This window comes from Anthonomus grandis, chromosome 12, assembly GCF_022605725.1.
Source record: "Anthonomus grandis grandis chromosome 12, icAntGran1.3, whole genome shotgun sequence".
Classification (NCBI taxonomy): Eukaryota; Metazoa; Arthropoda; class Insecta; order Coleoptera; family Curculionidae; genus Anthonomus; species Anthonomus grandis.
Genome location: NC_065557.1, coordinates 19,557,307 through 19,582,780, shown reverse-complemented (window position 1 = coordinate 19,582,780; position 25,474 = coordinate 19,557,307). Strand labels below are relative to the sequence as shown.

Here is a 25,474-nt window from a genome sequence, read left to right as displayed (position 1 = left end):
ATTTCATATTTAGTTTTTTTCTTACAGACATAAGAAATATTGGTATGCATGAAAAAAAACGTTATAAGGGTGTTGTATCAATATAATAGTTTTAGTCAAAAAAAAAATTAAAACAAGACATCGTAAATCCTATTACATAAACGTGAACCCGATAACTAAGTACCATAATATATTCCAATAAGGTTAAACTTAACAACATATCAAATTAAATACCTTAAAATTAATTTAATATAAGAATCATATATTTTTTTATGCATATCGTGTCCTACAATGCAGTGTATTTCAACATAGAACAATGATATACATAGTTCACATGTTTTAACTAAGCAACTTTAAAAATTAAATTTAAACAAAAGTATAAAAGTATACTACATAGACATAATCGGGATATGGATAGTTAACAAAAAAAAACTATAAGCTTTACTATTAATGTTTAAACTGAAAAATAACACTCTGTTTTGGAAATTACCCATATCCCTTTGGTATAAGAACACATTTTTCAGACATTTGATTTAAAAATCAAATTTGTATAATTACAGCTACTGCCATGACTTAGATTCAACCGAAGAATTAAAATACTCAGTAACCTAAATTGCCTTACATTAATAGAACATTACGTTTTCGTTTGATTTCATCTCATTTTGAATTTCGCAAATAATGTATTACATAAATAAATATTGGTTATTAGCAGATTTATATTAAAAATACACCTAGTTTCGAATAATTCAAATAAAGGAGCGACAAATATTTCATGATTAGTAGATAAAACTATTAGTACTAAGCGGCGCTAGGCTTTTTTTAAATAAACGTACCTATTTGAACTTTTTAAAATAAGTTTTCGGCATTTAAATAAAGCATTTTTTACTTAATCATTCTATTTTTGTATCTAAAAGTGGTGTTAGATTTTTCTTCTTCATACATAACCCTAGCAGGCGTTTAATTGCCTGAAATGTTTCTGTATATGGTTAAGGCTTTTAAATATTATGAACAAAATAATAGTTTTTGCTTTAAATCGTAAAATCTGAAAATTTTAGACTTAATTATGCCATGTAGAATTTTCAGGGCAGCTAATTTATTTTGATGCTTGATTTCATTTTTTGTTTGCAAAGTAGACATTTTTTTCAGTTTATAAACAAACTATTTTCGTTATTTCTCGTTATCAAAAACATTGTTTGATTTATAATCCAAGCAAGAATAACGCAAGAACACAGCTCGTAGGTTTTTCGATTTGAGCAGTTTAGCCAGAGATAAGCCTAATTTATATATTAGTTGCGTTGTTTTGTTTTTAGAATAGTTACATTTCATAACGGCCCCTGCAATAAATGTCTTATTATTGTTATTAGTGTAGTAAGGTATATAGACTTAAGAAAAAATGCAAATATAATAAGCAATTTTCTGAAAAAGGACAATTTTTTTATAAATTGCAGCTGAGGTGAAAGATAATTTATATTCTTCACCTAAAAAACTGATGAAACTGTTTCACGAAATTGCAATCCACAACACCTATTAAAAATCTTAGTATTAAATACATCAACCACATAAACATCTAAATTTAACCTTGTGAGTCCTTAAAATTAAAAAAATATGTTTAAAAAGGACAAACTAATAGGTAAAAGCAGGAAACATCATGATGGCTTAAAAGGAATAAGAAAACGTGCAACAATGTAGTACATGATTGTCGAAAAAGACATTTGGAAAATTTACTAATGCAATAACAATTAAAACTTTTTATAATTTCATGTACAATTGCTTCTATGCAATAGTACCTGAAAAAAAACGTTAGTACAACTGTATTTTTTAGTCTAGAATGCATAAGAGCAAATTTATATTCTATTTGATTGCACAAATTGTACGTTATGATTTGTTGGTTTAGCGTTCTCGTTTTTTGCTAAATTGAGTTTTCAATTTTTCCGCTAATTTTTAAATTTGTTGCGCTGTCCTGTGTAATTTGTATTTATGTTTTAGTCCTGGGTATGCTCCGAAATATTTGTCAAAATCGGCCTTAGAAAAACTTATTTATTGGGCAATGATCTAAAATCGCCACTCTATTATGATGTTTTGGATTTACATTTATATATTTTATCACATTCTATGTGAAGTAAGTGGGATTTGTATTTCAAAATTTCTCATAAGTGAATACATACAAAATATTTTAAGTATCCAAATGCGCTTTAGCTGTTAGTTTTGGCGGAAGTGCAAAAGCAAAAAATTAAAAATGGAATAAAATGTAAATCTTCTGCGGGTTCCGAACTCACGACCTTTAAATTTGCACTCCATTGATTGCTATCCCTAAATTTTTAGTATTTTAATTTTAGCGTTAATCAGAACCAAATAGAATATAAAATATTATGTTTTTAATATTATAGACGGTTGTCTATGTGTAACGCTCTTTGTAACGCTTCTCTAGCCATCTTTGCATCGTGAAGGGTCTAAGTTTGTATTACGCAAAAGGTCTCCATTTTAATTATGGAAATTTTTACTAATTTGTGTCAATAGTAATAAATCGCACGAAAACGTGTTTTTACGAAAATTATCACATCTTGCCACTGAGTACTTTAAAAACATTTTTTTTTCACTTAATTTCCAGCCCCATTATCCAAATACGATGACACTTAATATTCTAAAGTATAAAAGAGGGCGAGAGAATTTATCAGAAATCGTTTTCAAAAGTTCTGGTCTCTCACCTTAAAGCCAATGCAATTTTTTTTCAAAAATGTTAAATGAGAAAAATTAGATTTTTCCAACAAAATGTTAGAAAAAGGGAACCTTTGAACTATTTGACCAACTTCCATGATAATTTTAGATTTACTATTTTTATATGTTGCGAGATTTACAATTATTGGGATGTAAATGAAATGTAATAAGAGAACTCAAATAGCTGTGTTATTTAGCTAACTTATAGTTTATTCCATGTTTCACACTACGGTTACATATCACAGATAGCAACGTTTGCATTGAATGATCAAAACCTATAGCTACAATCGTGGTCTCTTTTTTAATTACCGTATTATTTGACCACCGGAAGAGGAATGCTGTAATCTACTATCTGTAGTGATTTGTCTCAATACTGTTATTTGTGTGAATTGCCGTAATAGCCTTATAGTGTCGCCAATATTTTATGATTTACTCCTATCGGATCGTGTTACACATTAATTTCTTTCGGAAAAAAACCATGTTTGCAAATATAAAAGGTCTTAAATAATAATTGGTGTTAGCAGCCTAAAATCTCCAAGAAATAAAAATAATATTGCATGTATGAAAATTCTTCGTTGCACTTACGGCATAAAATGCTTGCCTTATTTTACATGTGATCAGGTAAGCAACATTAAAATTCAATTTTATGTAACAAATTAATAAAAAAATATTTATTATTGAATGATTGATTCCTTGATTGATGAAATGATTCCTTTCGATATTTCCTTTCAAGATTTAAAAAAAAACACTTTAACCAGCTACGATGGTTTGGCACGATTATAATATTTTGGGCCATATTGAGCACAATAAACCTTCATCATCCTCTTGCATTAATACCATCCTTAAAAAAAAATTAAAAAAAAACAAATGAAAAAGCTTCATCGAACGATAATAAAGTGCCCTAGTCTAACCAAGTAGGGCTACGGCATTAAACGCTAGATTTCATTCATTACCACAAATATTCTAATTTTAAAATTAAAGAAAAAAAGAAAATCTAATGTAAGGCAAGACAAACAGCAATGTCCATGCCAAGATTCAAACCGGAGACCACACGATCGCATCGTGAACACGGCATTTTCAATGGTATTCAGGTTGGTTACTGTCAAGGAGCTACAGGTTAGGAGACTGATCTGTATGCTAAACGTGCGTACCCAAAAATGAACGATAACTAGTTTAAAAAAATAGCCACATCGGTACTGTTAGCCAGAAGTGTACCTCACTCTGATTGGCTCGACCCATTTTTTGCCAGTTCATAGTGTTGTTTCCGAAACAGTAATATTAATTACAAGGATAGAATACTGCCACATGCAGAGTAGTCAACTAGTGCGAGGTATACTTCTAACCAAGAGAACCGAGGCTGCTACTTTGCGAACCCAGTTATCATTTAATTTTGCGTACATGCCTTATCATTTGGGAAACGCGGAGGTCAGTCTCCTTGGTTAACTTACTACTGAGGTCTTGATGCCCTTATAAAACGAAACAGGCAACCGTAAAAATAAAAACAAGCTTAACCAAGATATATATTTTTTATCTTAATTTGGCAACCACGGAAATACGTGGTAAAAAATAATATAAATTTATATATTGTCCTTGTGTGCTGTCTATATATATGCCTTGTCATTTTTATTATATATTTATTAAATTGAAAACTTTGTTGTATAGTTAAAATGACCAGATATACAGGATATCATTGAATTAAAAAATAAAACTCCGAATAATAAGAAAAGAAAATTAGAAAGAATGGAATGTGTTTCCTAAAAATGTTTTTTTTTTTATAAAAACTAGAAACGTCACCTACAGGTCAGGTTAAAAATAATATGCTTGTTTGAAGTGAAAAGTAAACCTTCAATAATATTTGAATCTGCGAATTCTACAGTTTTTGGATTTCAACTTCAACTATCTATAAAATGGGATATAAAACTAGTGTTTAGTAATAAGAACATGAAATATGTGAAAATAAAATAATGAACAAAGGGACAAATATTAATGAAACAAGGATTATGGATGGAAACAACAGTTAGTTATTTTCTATATAAAGAAATAGATGAGACAAAATGTGTATGTCATTTATATAGAAGAAAGAAGTGTGAGTAGAAGTTAAAGTGTGGTCAACCTTAAAACTACATTAATTTAAAAGCAATAGAAAAAGCAATTTAAAACCAATACAAATCAAACCGTCTAAGTTATTAAACTTTAAATAAACAGTAAAAAATCACAAATGAGTGTTAATCATAAGGTTGTAGGAGAGGACAGGGTGTCCTACGAAGCACGAAAGAATCAATAATTCAAAACCTCAAAGATATATACAAAATGTATCTTTGAATCAAGTAAATGTAAAATCAGTATTAGTTCACATACCGTCACCTTCCATCACTCATTAAAAGAACTACTGAGTTAAATTAGAATATGCTTTAGTAGTATTGCTTATCCAAAAGATGGGTACTTATATATTTCTGAAGCAGATAAAGAAAACAGGCACAGTTTTTTCAAAATTAGAATTTTGCTTCCAAACATATTTTTACAATAAAGATTTTTTCAATAATACCTGTGGCATCTTTTGATGAAATAATAGAAATCCTGATAAAGTATGTTATTCCGTGTGAAAACAATGTATTTTCGGCGAGATCAAATGAAAATGTAGATTTTTTCTCGGTTAATTTCTTTTATAAAATGTTTCGAAACTTGCGTGCTAGTAATGCCCTTACAAGAGAAGAGCAATAGATATGGTATCTAATAATAAATAGATATGATATCTAGTAGGTAAAGTCATCGAGTTAATCTGTCTATTAGTCCAAAAAAAAACATTTCTAAAGGCACCAGCTATGACAATAAAAACGACAATACAGCAAAGAGGGAAAATTAGCGAATATGTAAAATTCGTAATTCGGACCAAAACTACCAAAATTATCAAAAAACAAACGTTATTGTTTTTAAGGCATAATTTATAAAACTACATATAAATATATTGCACACAATTAATTTAAAAGTCTGCTTTGCTAAATTAACATCTATTGGCATAATTTCTACCTAAGCCGAGCATCATAAAATGAGGGACTTCGCTCAAAAAATAAATATTCCCTGAGTACATGGGTCTACATGATAATATATGAACAGAAATGTACGGCAAAGATGTACAAAAAATATATTTGGGCAATAATAGGTTAATAATATAATAGTTTCAATGAAATATGTAGGGGAGAGGGGGGCACATTCGGCATAGGGGCAGCTTCGGCCATTGCTAATAACTTTCAAAATATTTCGAATTTCACGTTGGTTTTTACTAAATAAGTGGCAACATAGCTTTATTACATCATTGTTGTTGTTTGGCGGCACCACACAGCGTGCATAAAATTTTGGTGAAAAAAAGTGTATTTTTCTGATAAAAAGGTAAGTTTTTTAAATTTCGTAAAAAAATATTTTTAGTTATTGTTTTTGCAATACAGTTTTGTAAAAATGTGTACATTTAAGCTTGATAGTCTTTAGTTTTAGTATTTAAAGTAATATAACCTCAAAATACAACCACGTGTTGGCCGCACATTTTTGTTGTCTTGGATACCCAAAGGGGCACATTCAGCCACATATGTCGGGGTACACATCACAAAGTACAATAAATCGGGCCAGTGACCGATTGTGCCCCGGATTCTGTTTGGATTTCTTAAATAGCTAGTTTATAATATAAAAATATTACATTGATTATTATTATATTAGCTAATTATTATTTTGTTATCCTTTAGATGCTAAGAAATTACATTAAGAAAAATGGTAAAAAATGTGGACTTTTCAGAATTTTGTAAATCAAAAACCCTTAAGTGGCCGAATGTGCGCCCCTCTCCCCTATGTTAAAACGGCCCTTTTACTAAATTAGTATGTTTTTATTTTTTTTTATCCTGACCTTTAATGATGACACTTACACTCCTGGTTAAAATTTACATTTTTTAGAATAGATTTAAATTTAATATTTTGAAAAACTGTCGACATCAGACCAATATATTTCTTTGGAATATTCCCTTAATTTAATAACCCTACATAAATTATTTTTCTTTTATATTCGTTATAAGATCACCCAAACCCAACCATTCTTATAAAATCAGCTAAGCCTACAATAATACAGTAAACGAACCTGAAAACTACCGCAAAAACGATGCAACCTTTTCCATACTTGATTTTTTATAAACGAATATGCTTCCAAAACCATAAGTAACCTGAAAAGGACTTAAAAGGGATTTGTATTAAATTAAAGACCACGGCTTTGAATATCTTAAATATATCATATTAATGTCATTATGACACATTTGAAACACTGATTAAGGTAATCAATGGCAACGGTTTGGCAGATATTTAAAGTAGCGGTCTCAAGAGGTAGGTAGACTTTCAATATTTTGTATAACTACAAAAAATCCTAGCTTTTAATTTTGTACTTATCATTTATCAAATGATCTAATTTTCAATTTATAATAATTATGACAAAAACGATATTTTGAACAAATAATACAATTAACCTCTGGCATCCAATAAGGCCTGTAAGTTTAAAAAATCCATGCAACCGTTATTTTTTATTAGTCATTAGTGTTCCATAAGGAAAGGTTAAAAATGAAAATATATCATTTCCCTTGGCCGTTTTCAAATTCGCCTTTCTACCTAAACGGTAAGTTATTTATTACAGAACAAGTTATAAAACAAAAAATTAAGATAATTAAATTTTCTACAATTTAGAAGCTGCAGGAACTTTTTTAAATTTCAAAGACCAGAATGGCTGCTAATAGACGATTTGCAATATATTCGGCCTAAATCCACAACATGAGTACATGCTTATTTTCTTAATAAATTTTAAATCTAAGCTCGATGTGGATCTTGGTACGATAAATGTTCAAATAACTTTCATACATCACAATAAAAGAAAATTCTTTTGTTCTTTACATTAGAAATAAGCAACCAAATAGGTATATTGGTTTTTAATTTATTTTCTTGCAGTATAAAAGTGGCATGATGTAACATTTTAAGATGCGTCATACCTATTTAGCAATTTATAACAATGTTTTGCTTATGTGTAAAAATACGTAAAAACCGTTCAAATGCCTACTTCATTTAATATCTAAGCAAATAAAAAGTTTATGTTGCACCACAAGTTTGATATTATTAGAAAAAATTACTTTTTTAGAATAACATAATTGCCAATTGGCCAGACATTAAGCATTGAAAACAGTTTTCAACCTAAACTTGTATATTTCATAATTTGAAAAATATCTCAAAGGGCATTTCAATTAACCCTTACAGTTTTTCGGAGAAATGGCTTAAATATAAATTAAATAATTATTTCATATTATAGATGAGAGATAGGTAGAAAAAAGTAATACTACTACTAAAGATGTCAAACGAACTTACAAAGAAAATATATGAAAAATGGACAAAATACTTAGGTAAATTTTCTAAGGTCAATCCACTGGAGTAACTAGTGGGCACCCTTAAGTGAATAGGGCGAATTTTAAACTTTGTAAAAGGTTAATTTTGAATTTTTGTTAATAAGTAATTTTTTTCCGATATAATTCGCTTCTTACACGGACGCGGTATGATGTATCATGAATTCTTAAAAACTTAACTTTTTAGTATATTTTCTGACAACACATTAATATTTACTTCATTTATAATAAAAAATAACATTTTGAATCTTAACAGTTTTGACAGAGATTATCAAAGATATGTACCTACAATGAAAGATATGCATAAAAAATGAAACTTGTAGCACCCAAAAACTTTTATTTACAAATCCCTAAACGCACAAACTAGAGGCCAAACCATACGTGTTCTTAAAACATAAGGACAGAAATTCCGACAACAATTAGAGCCAACTTTACGAAACAGAGCCAACGCAATTGTCTCTGCTATAACTTTAAACAATAACATAACCTCATAAGGCACCTCAAGGGTCACTTCGGCTTAGGATAAATTTGACTTCCTCCGGTTTCGACGAAGTATGACGCATCTGTACCTCCGGGTGCAGCGGCGGCCTCGAAATTTACGCGAGTCTGGCAGGAATTGGGAGCGTCTGGTAGACACTGGTGCCACCAGAGCGGCATTGGAGAGGGCAGTACGTACTGATGAGTTACCGTGGAACCGAAGGGGGAGAGTGGAGGCTGCACGACGACAAAAGTGGGCGGCGGCGGTGGCATAGTTTGGAGGTATAGCGGAGGTTGCTGAAAATACATATTATATCAACGTCTAACTGATTAATTAGCCACTTACATAAATTGCATTTAACAAACATTCTTTATTTTCATAAACAATATATGCGCTTTCCGCGCTAAGCGTTACACTCGCCATCTTTTTAACTAGGCGCAATTATAATTAAGTATTCAGTTCGAGATCTGGCAATTTTTTTAAAGTGGAATGAAACTCTACCATTTTGCATCCATTACATGTACATGTACACCAATGTTCAATGAGTTCTATATTCAGTGCAGTTGATTGGCTTTTGCTTATTAACTTAACTTAACTTAAATATGATACCGGTATATAAAAAGAATATTTTTTTACTAACACTTAATCAATGTTAGTTATAAATTAGATCAAGCGCTAATAGTTGATTTCTTATTAAATCCGAACTACACCATTAGCACAGCATCAACAATGTCCGAAGGTTTTTTATAATTCTAGTGACTCTGTAAATACGCACTGCATATTGAAATTTAAATATTTTTATGGTCAGGTGTCAAAAAGTGGTAGCCAGAATGTTAGTTTCTATCAAAAGCAAATCCCATTTCAAATGAAGTTAAGGTTATTTCTGGTTAAACCAGAAGCGACTCAAACCAAATTAATTGGTTCGAATTCACAAGACTAATAATAAAAAGAAAGTAATGGGTGAATAATATACATAGTACTAGATGTGGTGGACAAAATTACTGTTTATTTGATTTCGGTTCGTTAAAAACATTTTGGAACAATGATAGGTATTTTATGTTCTTGTATTTTTTATTAATTTGTGACTGTTTTTTATTTAAAAATATTTCGTCAAATAATGCGTAAAACTACTCTAATGCACATAGCCTTAAACCCACTGAATATGAGTATAAAAGCAATCTATAGGAAATAGTTCTATGTAAATATGGGAAAGTTCCATTCCACCTTCAAAGGATCGAAAGATATTCTTGGCAACTAAATCCCGTGTAAACAATATTCTTCTTCAAATTCTTTTATATCATAAATAAAATCATTTTTCGGCAATTAAGGACTTACTACATATAAATAGACCCAGTATATTTATACACAAAATGCCACATCAGACATTGAACCCAAAATGTTCTTAATGCAAAGGTGATAATAATTTTTATGTAGAATAAATTGAGATGTGGATTTCGTTACTCCCATATTTTTTATATTTCCAGCAGATGACACCAGATTAATAAAACATTAATATTAATTTATTACTCTATATTAATTTAATACTCCTTACATGACTGCTATTTCTGTAAGTTCATGTATATTGACAGATTTTTAATAGTGCAAAACTATGTGGTTTAGCTTTTTATTTTTTTATATTGTTTCCTCTGCATATTCAGCATCAACAAAATTAAACAAACATTGCTGAACAAGAAAAATGGAATTATAAGATTTTTTTTCAGGTAAGAAATTCCAATTTTAATGAGTTACTTATTATATTGGGTATTACGTCACTTATAGCAAATATACATATATAGTAATATATAAGTATATCACCTTATACACTATACAGGGTGTTACTTAAAGGTATGTCATAATTTAAAAGGGAGATTCCTCGACCGATTTTAAGTCGAAAAGTTCATATAAACATGGGTCCTAAAATGCTTAGTTTTTAAGATATAGGGTGTTTAAAGTTTTATTTTTTTTCGTTTTTAATAAATTTTTCAAATACGGTTTAAAATATTGAACTGAATTTTGGCACAGGATATTATGGCATAAAAGCACATTTTCTAGATGTTCACCTACTTTTTTTAGCAACCAGTGGCGTAGCTATGATGAATTTTTAATACAATTTTACAAAAAAATACTACGCCATTGACTTACAAAAAAAATTATGATTTTATCTTAATTATAAATCAATTATAAACAAAAAATTCCTCTATGACTTTTGCTGTAAATCTTACTGTTTGAGTGTAATCGTTAATTAAAAAAACGTCTTTTATGCATAAAATGCATCATGAGCGAAATCCTAAGTTTATTATACACCATTAGAAAAACACAAAAGCCTTTCAGTGTCCCATAGATATAAAAATAGAATTGTCAAATAAAAATAAAAAAATCATTACGGGTACTTTGGTAAGGCGATTTGACTAAAATAAAAAAAATAGTTTTTAAAAGTGTATTGGAGATATTTTTTTAACGTCCGTAAAAACATTGTTGGTTCCCCGATTACCTTCAGCTTTGTGTTTTGCCGCGACGCGAACGACCGATAACTCTGGCCCTTGATTGGTTGCCACCCCGTACGAAATAGATCGATATTGTGCCGACGCCGACAGGTTGAGACAAAAATACAAAAATACCACAGAACAAGACGTTCTGCTGTTGACCGATAATCGGGCTGTGTACCTGCAGCGGCTGTTTTTCCCAATTTTTAAAAACATTAATTAGAGACTGGGGTTATTTTTACCCAATAAAAAGAACATCGTTTTTACCTTCAGTTGATGATGGTTTAAATCCCAAAAGCACCCTGCTAAATTATTAGTAGAATTTACGGAAGTATACGATGTAGCAGAAAAGCAAACAAATTTATACACTAAATGGTCCCTCCACATTTAGCTTGTGAACGTCCAAATAGTTTAATGTTTTTCTTTTTATAATATTTATTTGTTTTTCTCTCCAAATTAAAACTACCAATTTATTTAATTTAATTTTCTCCTTTTATTATAACCAATTTAATTAATATTTTCTAAGTCTTCAACAAATCTGCGCGTGTACAATAGGCTTTAAATTTCTAAATTCCTTTGGTTTGTGCTGAACGGAGACCAGAGAGAAGACTTATTTCCTTGTTAGCACTTTTACGCATCGCGCATTGATTCCAGTGTCGTAATCTATACGTTTATTTCCGCACCTGTTGTCTTAATCTTACCGCATCACATATCGTGATTTACTTATCAAACCCGCAACCCCTCTTAGTGATTAAACCCGAATTAGAAGACCCAAGAAGTCCAGAGCAGGCCTGCTGAAGCCAGATACAGACACCTTAACGTAAGGATCTTTAAAGGCTGGTTTTTTGACCTTTTCACATTTACTTTTAATCACAAAAATACAGTCCACTTTAAATCTCTCACTGAATTGTCTAAATCCACCTTGTGCTTGAATAAAAATATAAGTAACAATTTTAATAAAAAAAGAAAAAGTTTTTTTTTTCTTAATAGAACACCCACTAGCACTATTCTGCTTTATATGGGCATTACATAACAAAGAATACTTACATGACAAAATGGAGATGGTGGTTGTTGTGGGGACGCAACGTGGGATGTGGAGCGCCCCCACACTAGTTGCTAGCACCGCTGGCCGTTCCAATAGTTCATATATTCATTATAGCTAACAGTTATTTTTTCACTTTGGTACCGAGTAAGTTTTATTGTGCGACGCACATCACCCGAAATCGGAGACTTGTATCCTCCTTTTCGAAGCAGAGAATCTATTGTCTGTAGGCGGTCCCAGCCTAAAAAATTTGTAATTATTATTATGCATTTCAATACCGTACATCTAGTAAGTTACAATATTAAACCAATAGGTTTCATATATATTTTTTTAATTTTTCTGCAAACTGGAAATTTAATAGCGGATACAAATTATATGTACAAAAATATATTTGCCGAGCATTTCAGTAAGTATGTTCGGATACAATCAGAAACCACTCTCTCTCTCTCAAATCAAAGGAAAACAACACAAAGTCTCGGTCTCAAAAAAAAAATCTTTAATTTCTTACGAGTGGTGACACCTGTTTCGCTCCTAAGAGCATCATCAGACCTAAAAAATAATGTAAACAAAACCAAATAAAATTACAAAAAGAACTTAAAGTAAAACTAAAAAGTATACCTCAAGAAGGTTAAAAACACGCCCGACTGGGTCAAATATACAAACACACTGAACGGTAAAATATAAGTTTAAAAAACTGACGTCACAAATATACAGGGTATATTTATATACAATAACATAGAACTTGAATACAAGAAAATAATAAAAAGTACAGTCTGGCAAGTGGATCTGAAACAGCGGCAGGAATGTGGGCCAAAATATTCTTGTTTTTGACAATCTATTCTTCTTCTTCACTATACTTCTTGTATAATAGGGGTCAGCCATTATGAACCTGAACGCTTGTGATTGGTTTCCCTCGCCGCACGTGTTTTTGTTATGAATTATTTCGACAGTTCATTGGACAGCGTCTTTGTCAGCTGTTTACAATGCTTCCTGCCGTTTCAAAACGTTGATTACTATTGAAGGGTGGACAGTGGCGTAGGTTTTATCGTTGATTTTTGGATTCCGTTTATTTTATAATATGTTATTTATTATTTTGTTTTATTTGTGGCTATTAATTAAAAAAACTGATATTAGTGTTGTGTATAAGTAGGTAGTGTAATTTTCGTAGGTTTGGAGTTTCACTCTTTTATTACTTACATGAAATACCTACTATTCACTGAGGGTAAGGTCCTTCATAGTCAAACGAGGGAAGTGATAGCAAACGTTTACAGGTAAGTTATAATAATTTATTTAAAAAAAGTGAAATACATTGTGCCTCTTGAAAAAAAAAAGTAGTTTATATTATATTTTATTGCTTTTTGTATACCAACTATGCATTCAAAATGTTGTTATAAGGATTTGATGAAGAAGCTGCAAATAATTCGATGAAATTTCCTCTTAAACGTAACCTTGATCACGTTTCCCTTTATACCGGAGTCTCCGTATTATCTGTGAGGAAAATTCACAAGGAAGATGAAGAAAGGCGACAAAATAACCCTGATGAAATGTTAGCCAGTCCAGGGAAAAAACGGCCACGGAAAACTGTCGTCGAAAAAGATGACAGTTTTCATTTTCAAATAGTTAGGCATTGTATCACCAGATTTTACCTGAAATATAAAGTGGTTCCGACAACTAGAAAGTTGTTATGAAAATTAAAAGAAGAGGCAAATTTTTCTTATTCCAGGGAAACGCTTCGGCTTTTATTAAAGTCAAATGGCTTTTTTTGGCGTAAGTGTCAAAATAAGAGGAAAATCTTAATGGAGAGGCCCAATATTTTTTCCTGGAGATACAAATATCTTCGCGAAATACGAAAATATCGTAAAGAAGGCCGAAACATTATTTACTTGGACGAAACTCGTTGGGTGGATAACGATTTGACGTTCAAGAAATGTTGGCAGAGCGATATGGTTACTGGTATTTTAAAAATATTAGTTCAACGGGTAAGCATACAATACAAAACAGTGTGTATAAGTTACAGTTATATTTTTTTTCACGGGCAAGGACCCGTTAAATTTGAGAAATATATATATTTTAAATGATATTTTAGGTCGGCTAATAATTGTTCATGCAGGTTCCGACAAGAATTTTGTGGACAATTCCTGTTTAATATTTAAAGCCGGATTGGCCACAGGTGATTACCATGGCCAAATGAATAGGAAAAATTTTACTAGATGGCTCACGGAAAAACTTCTTCCAAATATACCTGCCAATTCGGTAATAGTGTTAGACAATGCTCCTTATCATTCGGTGCAGGAGGATAAAACCCCAACAAAATCCTCTTTAAAAAGAGATATAATCGCCTGGTTAACTAAGAATGGTAGCTACATAATATGTACATACACGGTGAGCTAATAAAAACTTTCCACCCCAGTTTCTTCAGATATTTTCTTTAAAAAAAAATTTTTGATGATCGTTTTTTGACTTCAGGCGAACAAATTTATTTGGTATTTTCAATCCCTTAACTCTAACCACCATGCGGGGGGTGACTATCAACCCCAAAATCTTAAATAGCAAGGGGTGTCGAGTGATACCCTTACCATTTAAGATTTTGGGGTTGATAGTCACCCCTGCGTGGGGTTAAAGTTAAGGGGTTAAAGATACCAAATAAATTTGTCCCTTGCAGTCTAATATCGATTGCCAAAAAAAAATTTTTTTTAAGAAAATGGCTGAAAAAAATGGGGTGGAATAAGGTTTATCCTGTATATTATTACATATACTATATGTTATTATAGGTATAAGTCACGATGCAAGTGCCAGAAAATTTGATCTTTTCGATTTGGTTTTACGGCACAAACCACCTGGTGACCAAAAAAATTATATAGTAGATCGGATTATAAGGTCCCATGGGCATACTCCATTAAGAACACCGCCTTATTTATGCGAGTTAAACCCAATTAAATTAGCTTGGGCAAGACTCAAATTTTTAATAAGAAGTCGGAATACTACTGGCAATTTTAACATTACAACCTTAAAGGAGGTTACTGAGGATGCTATATCCTCGATTTCCGAAAATGATTCAGAAGAGGATAAATTCTGGGAAACTGACCAAATCATGGAAGAAATCGAGCCCCTTGTCATCACAATGAGAAATGAGGACAGTGACACTAATGGCAGTAGTAGTAAAGACGATAGTGAATAGGATGCTAAAGGTAAAGAAAACGAGCTCGCTTATTTCACCAGTGAAAATAAAAACATGTTTAAGTGAAGTGTGTGAGACTTAAAAAAACATTAACATAAATAACAGTAAACGAAAAATTAGGTAAGTTATTTACCTTATATTTTTCTCAAATTACCTTACTTTTTCGGAAATATCAAAAAGAGTGAAAATTTCGCATAAAAAAACAGAAAAATTCCCGTTCCTAGTTTAACCGAACTTTTATCATTGCCAAAACGCTTATGCTGTTCGTTTTTTATAATCTATACCAGATGGCTCATTTTAGTCGACGTTTGACTTTTGTTTTTTTTTTTTAATGGCCTTCAAAATACACGTACTATTGCAGTGACGTGGCCCCCTGTGACCTTTTGTTTAAACTTTGTTTTTAAATTCGGCTTAGCAACAGAGATATTTGCGTGCGACCCTGTATACAGGGTGTTCCACAATCAACGTCACAGGCTATAACTTTTTTTATTTTTAAGTATATTTTTTTTAAATATATTTTTAATAGCTATAGGATCACTACCCAAAATTACTTAAAAAAACTACCCCCGACAAATTCATTTTTGGGGGATGTATTTGTTGGGGGTAGTTTTTTTAAGTAATTTTGGGTAGTGGTCCTATAGCTATTAAATTTTTTTTTTAATTTTTATAGTTAAAAATAAAAAAGTTATAGCCTGTGACGTTGATTATGGGACACCCTGTATACCAAAAAAAAGAACTTATTTCTAAAACCATAAAACATACAAATGAATAATTAATTAGGAAAATTTATTTTGATAAATTTTAAAATTATTTTCCTTAAATCGAATTTAAATAGTTTCACATAATACCACACGCCACTGTCCATTTTATGAATGAATTCGGCCATGTTGTCTCCACTACTGCATTCCCCTTACCTCAGGCCGAAGTGTTTCAGATCCGTCTGCCACACTGTAAAAAGGACTATCGAGATTTGGACTTACAACCTTGCAGCAAGAGTTACCGTTTGCTGCGTTGACCGCTAGGCCACACCATTCATGCAATAGCTTGAAAAGAAAGGAAGGGACTACAAGATGTTATTAAAAATGAGTCCCGGCTCAAAATTGAACACGTCTTCGATCTTGTAATCTCTAGCTTCTCTAGAAGATCCAGCTTTTTGCCCTTCTGGCAGTCATGAACCACTGCCACATTATTGGGATAGGAAAAATTATGACCTGTTGACAATAAATGATTGGCAAACGCTGACTTGGTCTCGACATTATCGGTGGCTTTAAACTTGTTCACCAGACCTAGATGTTCTTGTACCCTTGTTGAAATTTTCCTCCCAGACTGTCCCACATAAATCGTAGGGCAATCGGCACAATGCAAACTATAAACTCCCGATTTCGAAAGCGGATCTGGCTTATCCAATGGTTTAACCAGATTTCGTTTTACGGAATTAGAAGTCTTAAAAGCGATTGAGATGTTAAAAGGTTTAAAGAATTTCGCCACCCCTTGGGAAATACCTCCAAAGTAAGTTAAACATCTAAATTTTTTATTATTAACCTTCTTGAGGTATATTTTTTTGTTTTACTTTAATGTCTTTTTGTAATTTTATTTGGTTTTGTTTACATTATTTTTTAGGTCTGATGATGCTCTTAGGAGCGAAACACGTGTCATCACTCTAACAAATTAAAGATTTTTTTTTGAGACCGAGACTTTGTGTTGTTTTCCTTTGATTTATTTATATCAGGGTCTCTTTGAGAATATGGATGACTTCTTTCAACCACTCTCTCTCAGTTTGGGAAAATAAAATTAAGATCTTGTGCATCTGGGTTAGAGAGTTTCACTACTGTAAAATCTGCCTATTTTAATTTAAAAAAAAAATAAAATGACAAGAATTTTTTTTTTATTTTGTTAACCCTAATACCCGCAAAAGCTAATCTACCCAAAACAAATTAGTGAATCTATACTCTGTATACCTGCTAATGCTTCACTGGCAGAGGTACCATATCACATGTCCAAAAACCATGCACACCATCAAGCAGAGTATAAAAAAAATATAAACTTAAGTATTACAATATAGCAATTTAAATCTTTTCCTAAACAAGTTCACTAACAGATATTTTAATTTCATAGGAATGTTATTGTAAAGCCGGTAGATATTGTACGAAAAAGAACGAGGAAACAAATCTGTCCCATGAAGTGGCAGAGAAATCATTCCTTTAAATCTTAAAATTAAAGAAGCTTTAAGGAGGTGTAAGCCCTTTGTGGGCATTTTTAAAATTCAATCAAAAAATTAAAGTCTAAACACAATCTTACTAGTAACTATTCTAATTCAATAACTTTTCTTCTGTAGCAAAATCAGTTCAAATAAATAAGTAATTATTATAATAATAACAATAAAGACTTTATTTTAGGCGTGTATTAATATTATTCAAATAAATATTAAAAGGCAAAGGGCCCAATATCTACGTTTGTGGAACCCCAGCAGCATATCCTTCACTTGTTTGATCTATTATGTGTAGTTTTAACAAATTGAACATCTTTCAGCAAGATGAAAAAATCTTTTAGCCTGCCGAAAGCTTGTTTGTCTGCTCTGGAAATCAGATAAAAATTAGGATTGAGATAAGTCTAGAAGAAGTAGTACGGCATCTGTGGCTTTAATGATATTATTCATCAGTTATATGCCAACAATAATTTAATGTTTGCACAAATAAGCCATATTTTAACTTTTGAGTTTCTATAAGAAGAGCTGTAATGCACTTGCAAGAAAGAATATTATGCTTAAGCTTCTTCAGATATTTGTACACTTATTACTTTCTGAATTACCTGTGTGTTTTTTTGAAAAGTTAAATTTAATTATTAAAATACCCTGATATATTTATACTATTAAGATGAATGATGAATCAAAGGTTATTCCAAAAAAAAATTCTTTAGATTCTGTTGATTCTGTCAAATTATTGTAATAACTATTTACTTTCTTTTTAATTTTCATAGATTTTATTTAAAAAAAAACTATTCTGCTTTTTTCTCTGACTTTTATTACTTGAAGTCAATAATATTATATTTATTAAAAAATACACAATCAAACAGATGAAAGATGACTTTAAATGTATATCTACTATAGGACTAAAAATCTATGACTATTTGACTAGAATGCATAAATAGGAGACAGGGAATCATCTTAAAAATATAATCCAGAACCAGAAATAGTTTTTTTATCACTAAATTGAAGTTTTTTTCTTATGTTGACCCTAGGAATAGCCCCTAAATTTGTCATCAATCATGTTTAGGAAACATCATTTTGTATACAGTAATTCAGGTTTTTTAATAGAACAATAAAACATCAGGAGCGCCGAGCGTGTGTCGTCAATGAAAGCGGATGTTATCCCATCTGCCGCAGAGCAATACCTGCACACTGTGCGCTGCGCTGTAGGTACCTCCACTCTTAAGAACTCTTTTGCCTTCCATGTTTCTTCTACATAATCATATTTTAAGAAAATGCTGACAGCATTTAATAAATAATAAATAATACTGACAAAAATATCCGTAGTGCTTATTATAAGTGTTTTATTAAATCAAAAAAACAAACCTTGTTCTGAAGCAACTTCCGGCAAGTAAGTCGCCGTCCTCTTATTTCCTCTTTCATTCATAAATTCAATTCTTATACCATGTGTTCCAACCTCCCAGTCAAGGTAGTCATCGCCATCTTCAAAGTGCCTTAGAATTGACACGGATACACTAAGTTTCGGTAATTCGTCGCGAGTAATCGGGCTGAAACGCGAGTCCTTAAATGCACTAGTAATAGCGTACTCTCGCAAGCCCGATTGCAAGTTCATCGCATTAAACGTCCCGATGCAACCGCGCAATCTTTTATCCTTTCCGATTTTCCAAGTCACAAATAAAGGACTGAAATAAAAAAAACATATTTTAATTGATATTAGTGTTTCAACTATTTGGCATATTTTTTTATCTTTTTAACAGCAGCATGTGAGACAAAGTTCTAGAAAACAATGATTGTGCCAGCCTCTATTTATCTATTAAATGTTAAAATTGAAGACTAGTTGTTTCTTAGTTAATATAAGAAAATTAAAGCACCCATAAAACTTTTCATAGAATAAAAAAAATGTATGGAGATTTTTCGACTGAAAAATAATATATATAATTTTTTTATTTAATAAAAATGTTTCGATTGACCTGTTAATTCATTGTTTTGTAACAAGTTAAGTAGTGCCATAGTATTTGACATTTATCTACTGGCTTTTGTCAACAACAATTTATAGTCAGGTCACACATAAATGAGATGCAATTTATGCATGAAAAATTTATGGAAAGAAAATTAACATTATTACCTGAGGATATTATAATAACTGAGAAAAAAAAGTGTATCTTTAATTATTAATAATTATTTAAGGATACACAATGTCTTGAGTAGCAGATTCATTTAAGAACTTTTCGCCATTTCATATTTAATTGAATTATAAAAATTCATTATTATCTAGAAAACATAATTTTCTGTTGACAAAGCAGACTAAATCTAGACTTACAAAATATCTACAATAATAATATATACTGGTGGCAAACTAAACTAAATCATAAATATCTGGATTAAAAATATTAACCAAAATAGGTACAAAAACATAAGTTATTAAAAAAGAAGCCAGCACAATACTAAATTAAACTTATGACCTGATAAAATGAATATGTATAAGTAACAATAAGACACATAAGAACTACCAAAAACAGACACTTCTACAAATATGAATGATGATCATAAAATTATGAAATAGTAACTTCTTAATCATACAAAAATAATATACAAAAACAGGCATCAAACAAGGTCATCATTTTAAGTTTTCTAAAATAAGATCTACTTTGATTATATTTTCTATAAATCGAACTCCCTTTTGGTGCATAATAAACAGCGGTTTAATAGGTACTGAGTAGATTTGCCCCAGATTGGACCCTCATATCCTGGGCGTAAGACTGATCTTTGAAGGACAACACAGTTATTGCCCAAAGAAGAAGATTGTACTCTGAAGCTGATAACAGATTGAGTGATGAAACCATGATAACAGAACTCTGTTAAGTGTAGAATAAACATTATTGAGGAAGTCAAAAATGATAGTTAGATATAGATGCAAAATTCTTACAGAATAATTGGTTAACTCCGAAAATAATATCTGTAATCTTCTGAATCTCTCAGAAACTAATATGAATTTAATTTTATAACACTGTAAAATATAGTATCAAAACCCATTTGTCCTCTAACTTAGCAGACTATAACAATTATCATTTTGGAGATTTTGATGGATGTCTTATTGAATAATTAAGATATCCTTTAAACTAAAATATATTAAATGTTAGAAATTGATTATGTATATATTTATAGGGTGACAATTTCAAGAGTAGCCATGGCTTATAATTTTTAAACCGTAAAAGATATAAAAAAATGCTTAAAACCGTTTCTATAGTAACAAGGGGGAACCAAAATGATGAATTTTTTAGGGATATACTATCATCCCCCTAACCCCCAGAGCCACCCCCTTAAAAATTTTAAATTGGAAGGGTAGTCGAGTGATACCTTGTTTGAAAGGTCTATTAATTTCCTATATTTTGCCGTCTTACTCATTAAAATCAATGCAACCATTTCCGAGATATGTAGGTCCTTTTAAATGTTAGTCAATTCATTTTACTATCAGAATAAAAATATTTATTCTGATACTAAAATGAATTGTTAAAAGCCAAAACAAAACTCCAATAAATAGTACACTTATACTGAAATTATTGAATTGTCGGAATGGTATTTGGCGATGTAAAAAAAAGGAAAATTTTCGATGCCTGCCATTCTCGAAATATTTGTTGTTTTTTGTTTATTTAAATTTTGCCTTAAAATGTTCAATTTTTGGTTTGGTTAGTAATATAGTGGTTCTTTTTGTGATTTAAAGTTCTCTCACTGCTCTAGTTTTATTTTTACAATGGTTTATACGATCGCCGAAAGAGTTGAAATGATATTTATTTATGGTTCTGAAAATCGCTGTTTTCGTAGAAGTGCCACAATATTTAATGAGAGGCACCCAGATAAGCAGGTTGGGCATTATTACATCCAGAAGTTGGTAAGAAAATTTGAAGAAACTGGGTTTGTAGGTAATATAAAGAAAAATCAGCCAAGAATACTGGATGAAGCAACTCAGATTGAGGTTCTTGGGCATTTTGCTATGGATCCTGGTATGTCGACTCGTCAAGCAGCAGCTGCCACAGGAGTGTCTCGTGAATCAGTACGAAAGATATTAAAAATTAATAAATTCCATCCTTACAAGCTACAGATTGTTCAAGAACTTGGTGATGACGATCCAGACAGGCGGATCGAATTTTGTGAATTAATGACCCAAAAAATAATAAATGAGCCACGTTCTATAAAAAACATTTGTTTCAGTGACGAGTGCACTTTTTATTTAAACGGTAACGTTAATAAGCAAAACTGCCGTTACTGGAGTGATGAGAATCCCCATATTTTTAGGGAAAGGCACACCCAATATCCCCAAAAAATAAATGTGTGGGCCGGAATTCTAGGGAATAATATAATTGGGCCATTGTTTATTGATGATAATCTAAATGGAGAAATTTATGCTGAAATGTTAGAAACAACTGTTGAGCCTTTAGTAATAACGGAATTGGAAAACCAAAGGGATGAAAATGGAGATCTTGTTCTTGATGAAAATTTATTGCATTTTCAACAAGATGGGGCCCCACCACATTATGTATTGCCTGTTAGAGAGTGGCTAGATAATCATTATCCAGACCAATGGATTGGTAGAAGAGGACCTATTGAGTGGCCGCCAAGATCGCCAGATCTCACCCCTCTCGATTTTTTTCTTTGGGGTCACCTAAAATCGGTCGTTTTCAAAACGCAGCCTGCCACCATTGAGGAGCTAAAACAAAGAATTACACAAGAGTGCCGATTATTAACAACTGAAGTTTTTAGAAATGTTCGTCAAGAGTTTGAAAACAGATTGTACTTTTGCTTGCAAAATAATGGAAGCCACTTTGAGCATTTAATAAAATAATTAAAGTTCAATGCAGATTTTTATTGTTTTAAAAATAGAATAAACGCAATATTGCAGAGTGTTTTCCTAGTTCTTAACCATTTGTACTAATGTTCAAATGTTAAATATTTTATGACATTTTCAAAATATGTTAATTTTATAAGAAATTAAAAAACACTTAAATAATCTTTAATAAAATATTAAAATTGGCATAACTCTAAAATAAATGCATTGATTATTATAAGTAGGGTCGCATAATATAGGGAATTAATAGACCTTTCAAACAAGGTATCACTCGACTACCCTTCCAATTTAAAATTTTTAAGGGGGTGGCTCTGGGGGTTAGGGGGATAATAGTATATCCCTAAAAAATTCATCATTTTGGTTCCCCCTTGTTACTATAGAAATGGTTTTAAGCATTTTTTTATATCTTTTACGGTTTAAAAATTATAAGCCATGGCTACTCTTGAAATTGTCACCCTGTATATATGATTATTGAAAAAATAATGTTATTTTACATTCTCGTTCTAATCATGTTTTATTTTTGGGGCAGTGAGTTCTCAGATTCAAAAATAAGCTCCATATAACAAAATAATATAATTATGTTAAACTTAATCGTAAGAAAAGCTCTTAAGATTTAGGTTAGTTTGCTTATAACTATGATATTAAATCAAACAAAACTTTATTACTATATTCAAAATAAGTATAAATACAAGTATAATATTTGTTTTGCTATATTATCATAACATTATTTCTGGTTAATTTTAATTTCAAAAGTATTAACCTTTAACTTTGAGACACAGATTTTTAGCAGAAATACAATAGAAGGTAAATAGAATTGTAATTTTAAAAGTTTTTTGATTGTGATTTCTGCAATTAAATTTTTCATGCATTTGGAAAGGATTTTAGATGTAATGGTATAAAATATAAGATGCTAAAATAAGAGGGATAATGAGTATACAAAGTATAAATAGAAATATGAGGACTTTGGCAGACAAACATGTATTTATTGAAAGATTAGTACCACTAGCCACCACTATTAATAGTATTCAAATATATGCCCGTAAGCCACTTTCCGATTCTGATGTGCAAGTTTGTGGTGTTATCAAATGTTTGTCTACAGTACAGCAAGAATATATTTGAAAGCATAAACATTTTTAATATGATGTTATTACCCTTGATTAAGTTGATTACAGGGTGTACAAAATTAAGATTTTTACCCAAAGTTATTGTCGAATTCTTGAGAAACTCCATTTCTAATATAATTTCATCATTTATTTGAGCAGGTTTATTTGACAAAACTATTTATCCAGATTTTTTATGTTAAGTCTGTGCCTAATTACTAGACCACTAGTAAAGTATTCAAGTCAGTGCCAACAGATCAGTTGTAACAATAAATGAGCTTATATTAAATATTTGTTATATTTTATTAAATATTTAGAGTTTATTAAATTTAGAGTTATTAAACTTCTATTTACAGGGTTTTGTAATATATAGATCCCTTTTTTTTGACCAATTTATGTGTTACAGGACAATATGGACTAATATTAATTTATTTTATTGAGATTAATTTGTCTGATGTTTGTAAGTTTTATGAAAAATGTTCTTCTTATCAATTTGAACATTCAATCATGTTATTTTCGATCTACTAAATATATCTTGGAAGTGGTAAAGTCCCTGTTAAAAAAATAAAATAAATTATAAAAAAAGCAATATAAAAAGCAAGAAAGATTCTGAATTCAGGTGAATTTCAAACCATAAGCAAATTTTCATTTTTAAGAATGATTATAGTGCCATGAAAGCTATAACCCTTATATCCAATAAATTTATTAATTATAAGTGTACATTATTAGTAATGAAAATAATTAATACAGATAATATTATTAGTAATATAAATATTTAGGCCTTAATATATTTAACATTTTATTTAACTTTAGAAGTAAGTAGTAACAGCACAGGTTTATTGCTTCAATAAAATTTGAACATTTATTCAGCCACATTTTGATTTTTGTACACAGGTATATTATTTCTTTTACTTAAGCCAAATTATAATAAACAGATGCTCGAGAAACAGGGAATGACAATAATTATATTGAGATCACATTGTGTTAAAACGATAGCTTTTAAAAGTATCTTGTTTGGCTTTTTGTTAAAAATAGAATATACAGGGTGCTTTTTAAGTCATAATAGAAGTTGAAGTAATACATAAAGAGGAAAATGGTGTTAAATAGTTTAGAACTTTGTTATTTTTACAAAAAATATTCATGACTATTCTACAAGAAATAATGATAGTACTTTTAACAAGTTTTAAAGTATGTCAACCATATAATAATATCCTCCATTATATAAGAGCTTATATACAACAGTGAGTTAAAGAAGTGATATACTTCAATATATTTTATTATAAGTATTTTTTGTTACTTTGTTACTTGATTAGATTTTGTTGAAATTGTATACCAATAAATTTTTTAAAAGAAATGTTTTTTGAAAATATACAATGTTCAATTAATCACACAACTTATACATTGTTGTGCCAAATAAATAAATATTTGATTTAATTTTCCACATACTTTAAAGTAGAAAAGAGTAAATTATAAAAACAAAAGGCACCTAAATTAGGATCTGCAATGTTTTAATTTTAACTAAATAAACATTTGGCTGCAAAATGTGTAAACCATCAATGCAAACAAAAGAACAAAGAAAATGTTCAGAGCACACTTCAGTTAAATGACCTTTTGAATGTCCTTGTTTTTTTATTTAATAAAACAATAAATCTAGGGTTTTACTTAAGCTTTCATAAAAAACAAATTAAACCCAAAATACTTACTAAGCATCATTACTGAAGGAGGGTGTTTTAGGAGGAGCTAAATTGTACAAGTGGCAATATAGCACGTCAAAACAAAAGAAACACATTTCAGGCAAGGCTACCATTCCCGTTCCATTGCTGATCGACCCATTGGTTGGGGCTGGTATGGTACCATTACAGACTGGAGCATTGATTAAACCATTCAGTTTCTGTTTCTTGGTACCACAACAACCCGCAGCCATTTTCCCAACAAAATAAAGTTGATCAACCCGAACCACACAAACGAACAGCTGACCAGCTGAGAAAGGCAGCCACTGCACTAGCCACTTTCGTGGCTTGAGCCACTTCAGC

At 30.7% G+C, this 25,474-nt stretch overlaps 1 protein-coding gene across 1 annotated transcript; it reads right to left on the bottom strand.

Moving 5' to 3' along the window:
- Positions 1-1,236: 1,236 nt before the first annotated feature.
- On the bottom strand, positions 1,237-25,474 carry LOC126743412 (nuclear protein AMMECR1). The gene is made up of 4 exons (XM_050450499.1): positions 25,145-25,474; positions 18,864-19,180; positions 12,120-12,355; positions 1,237-8,885 (listed from the first exon to the last, which is right to left on the bottom strand). The coding sequence occupies exons 1-3, from the start codon at positions 25,363-25,365 to the stop codon at positions 12,189-12,191; spliced, it is 705 nt and encodes a 234-aa protein (XP_050306456.1). The 5' UTR covers positions 25,366-25,474; the 3' UTR covers positions 1,237-8,885; positions 12,120-12,188.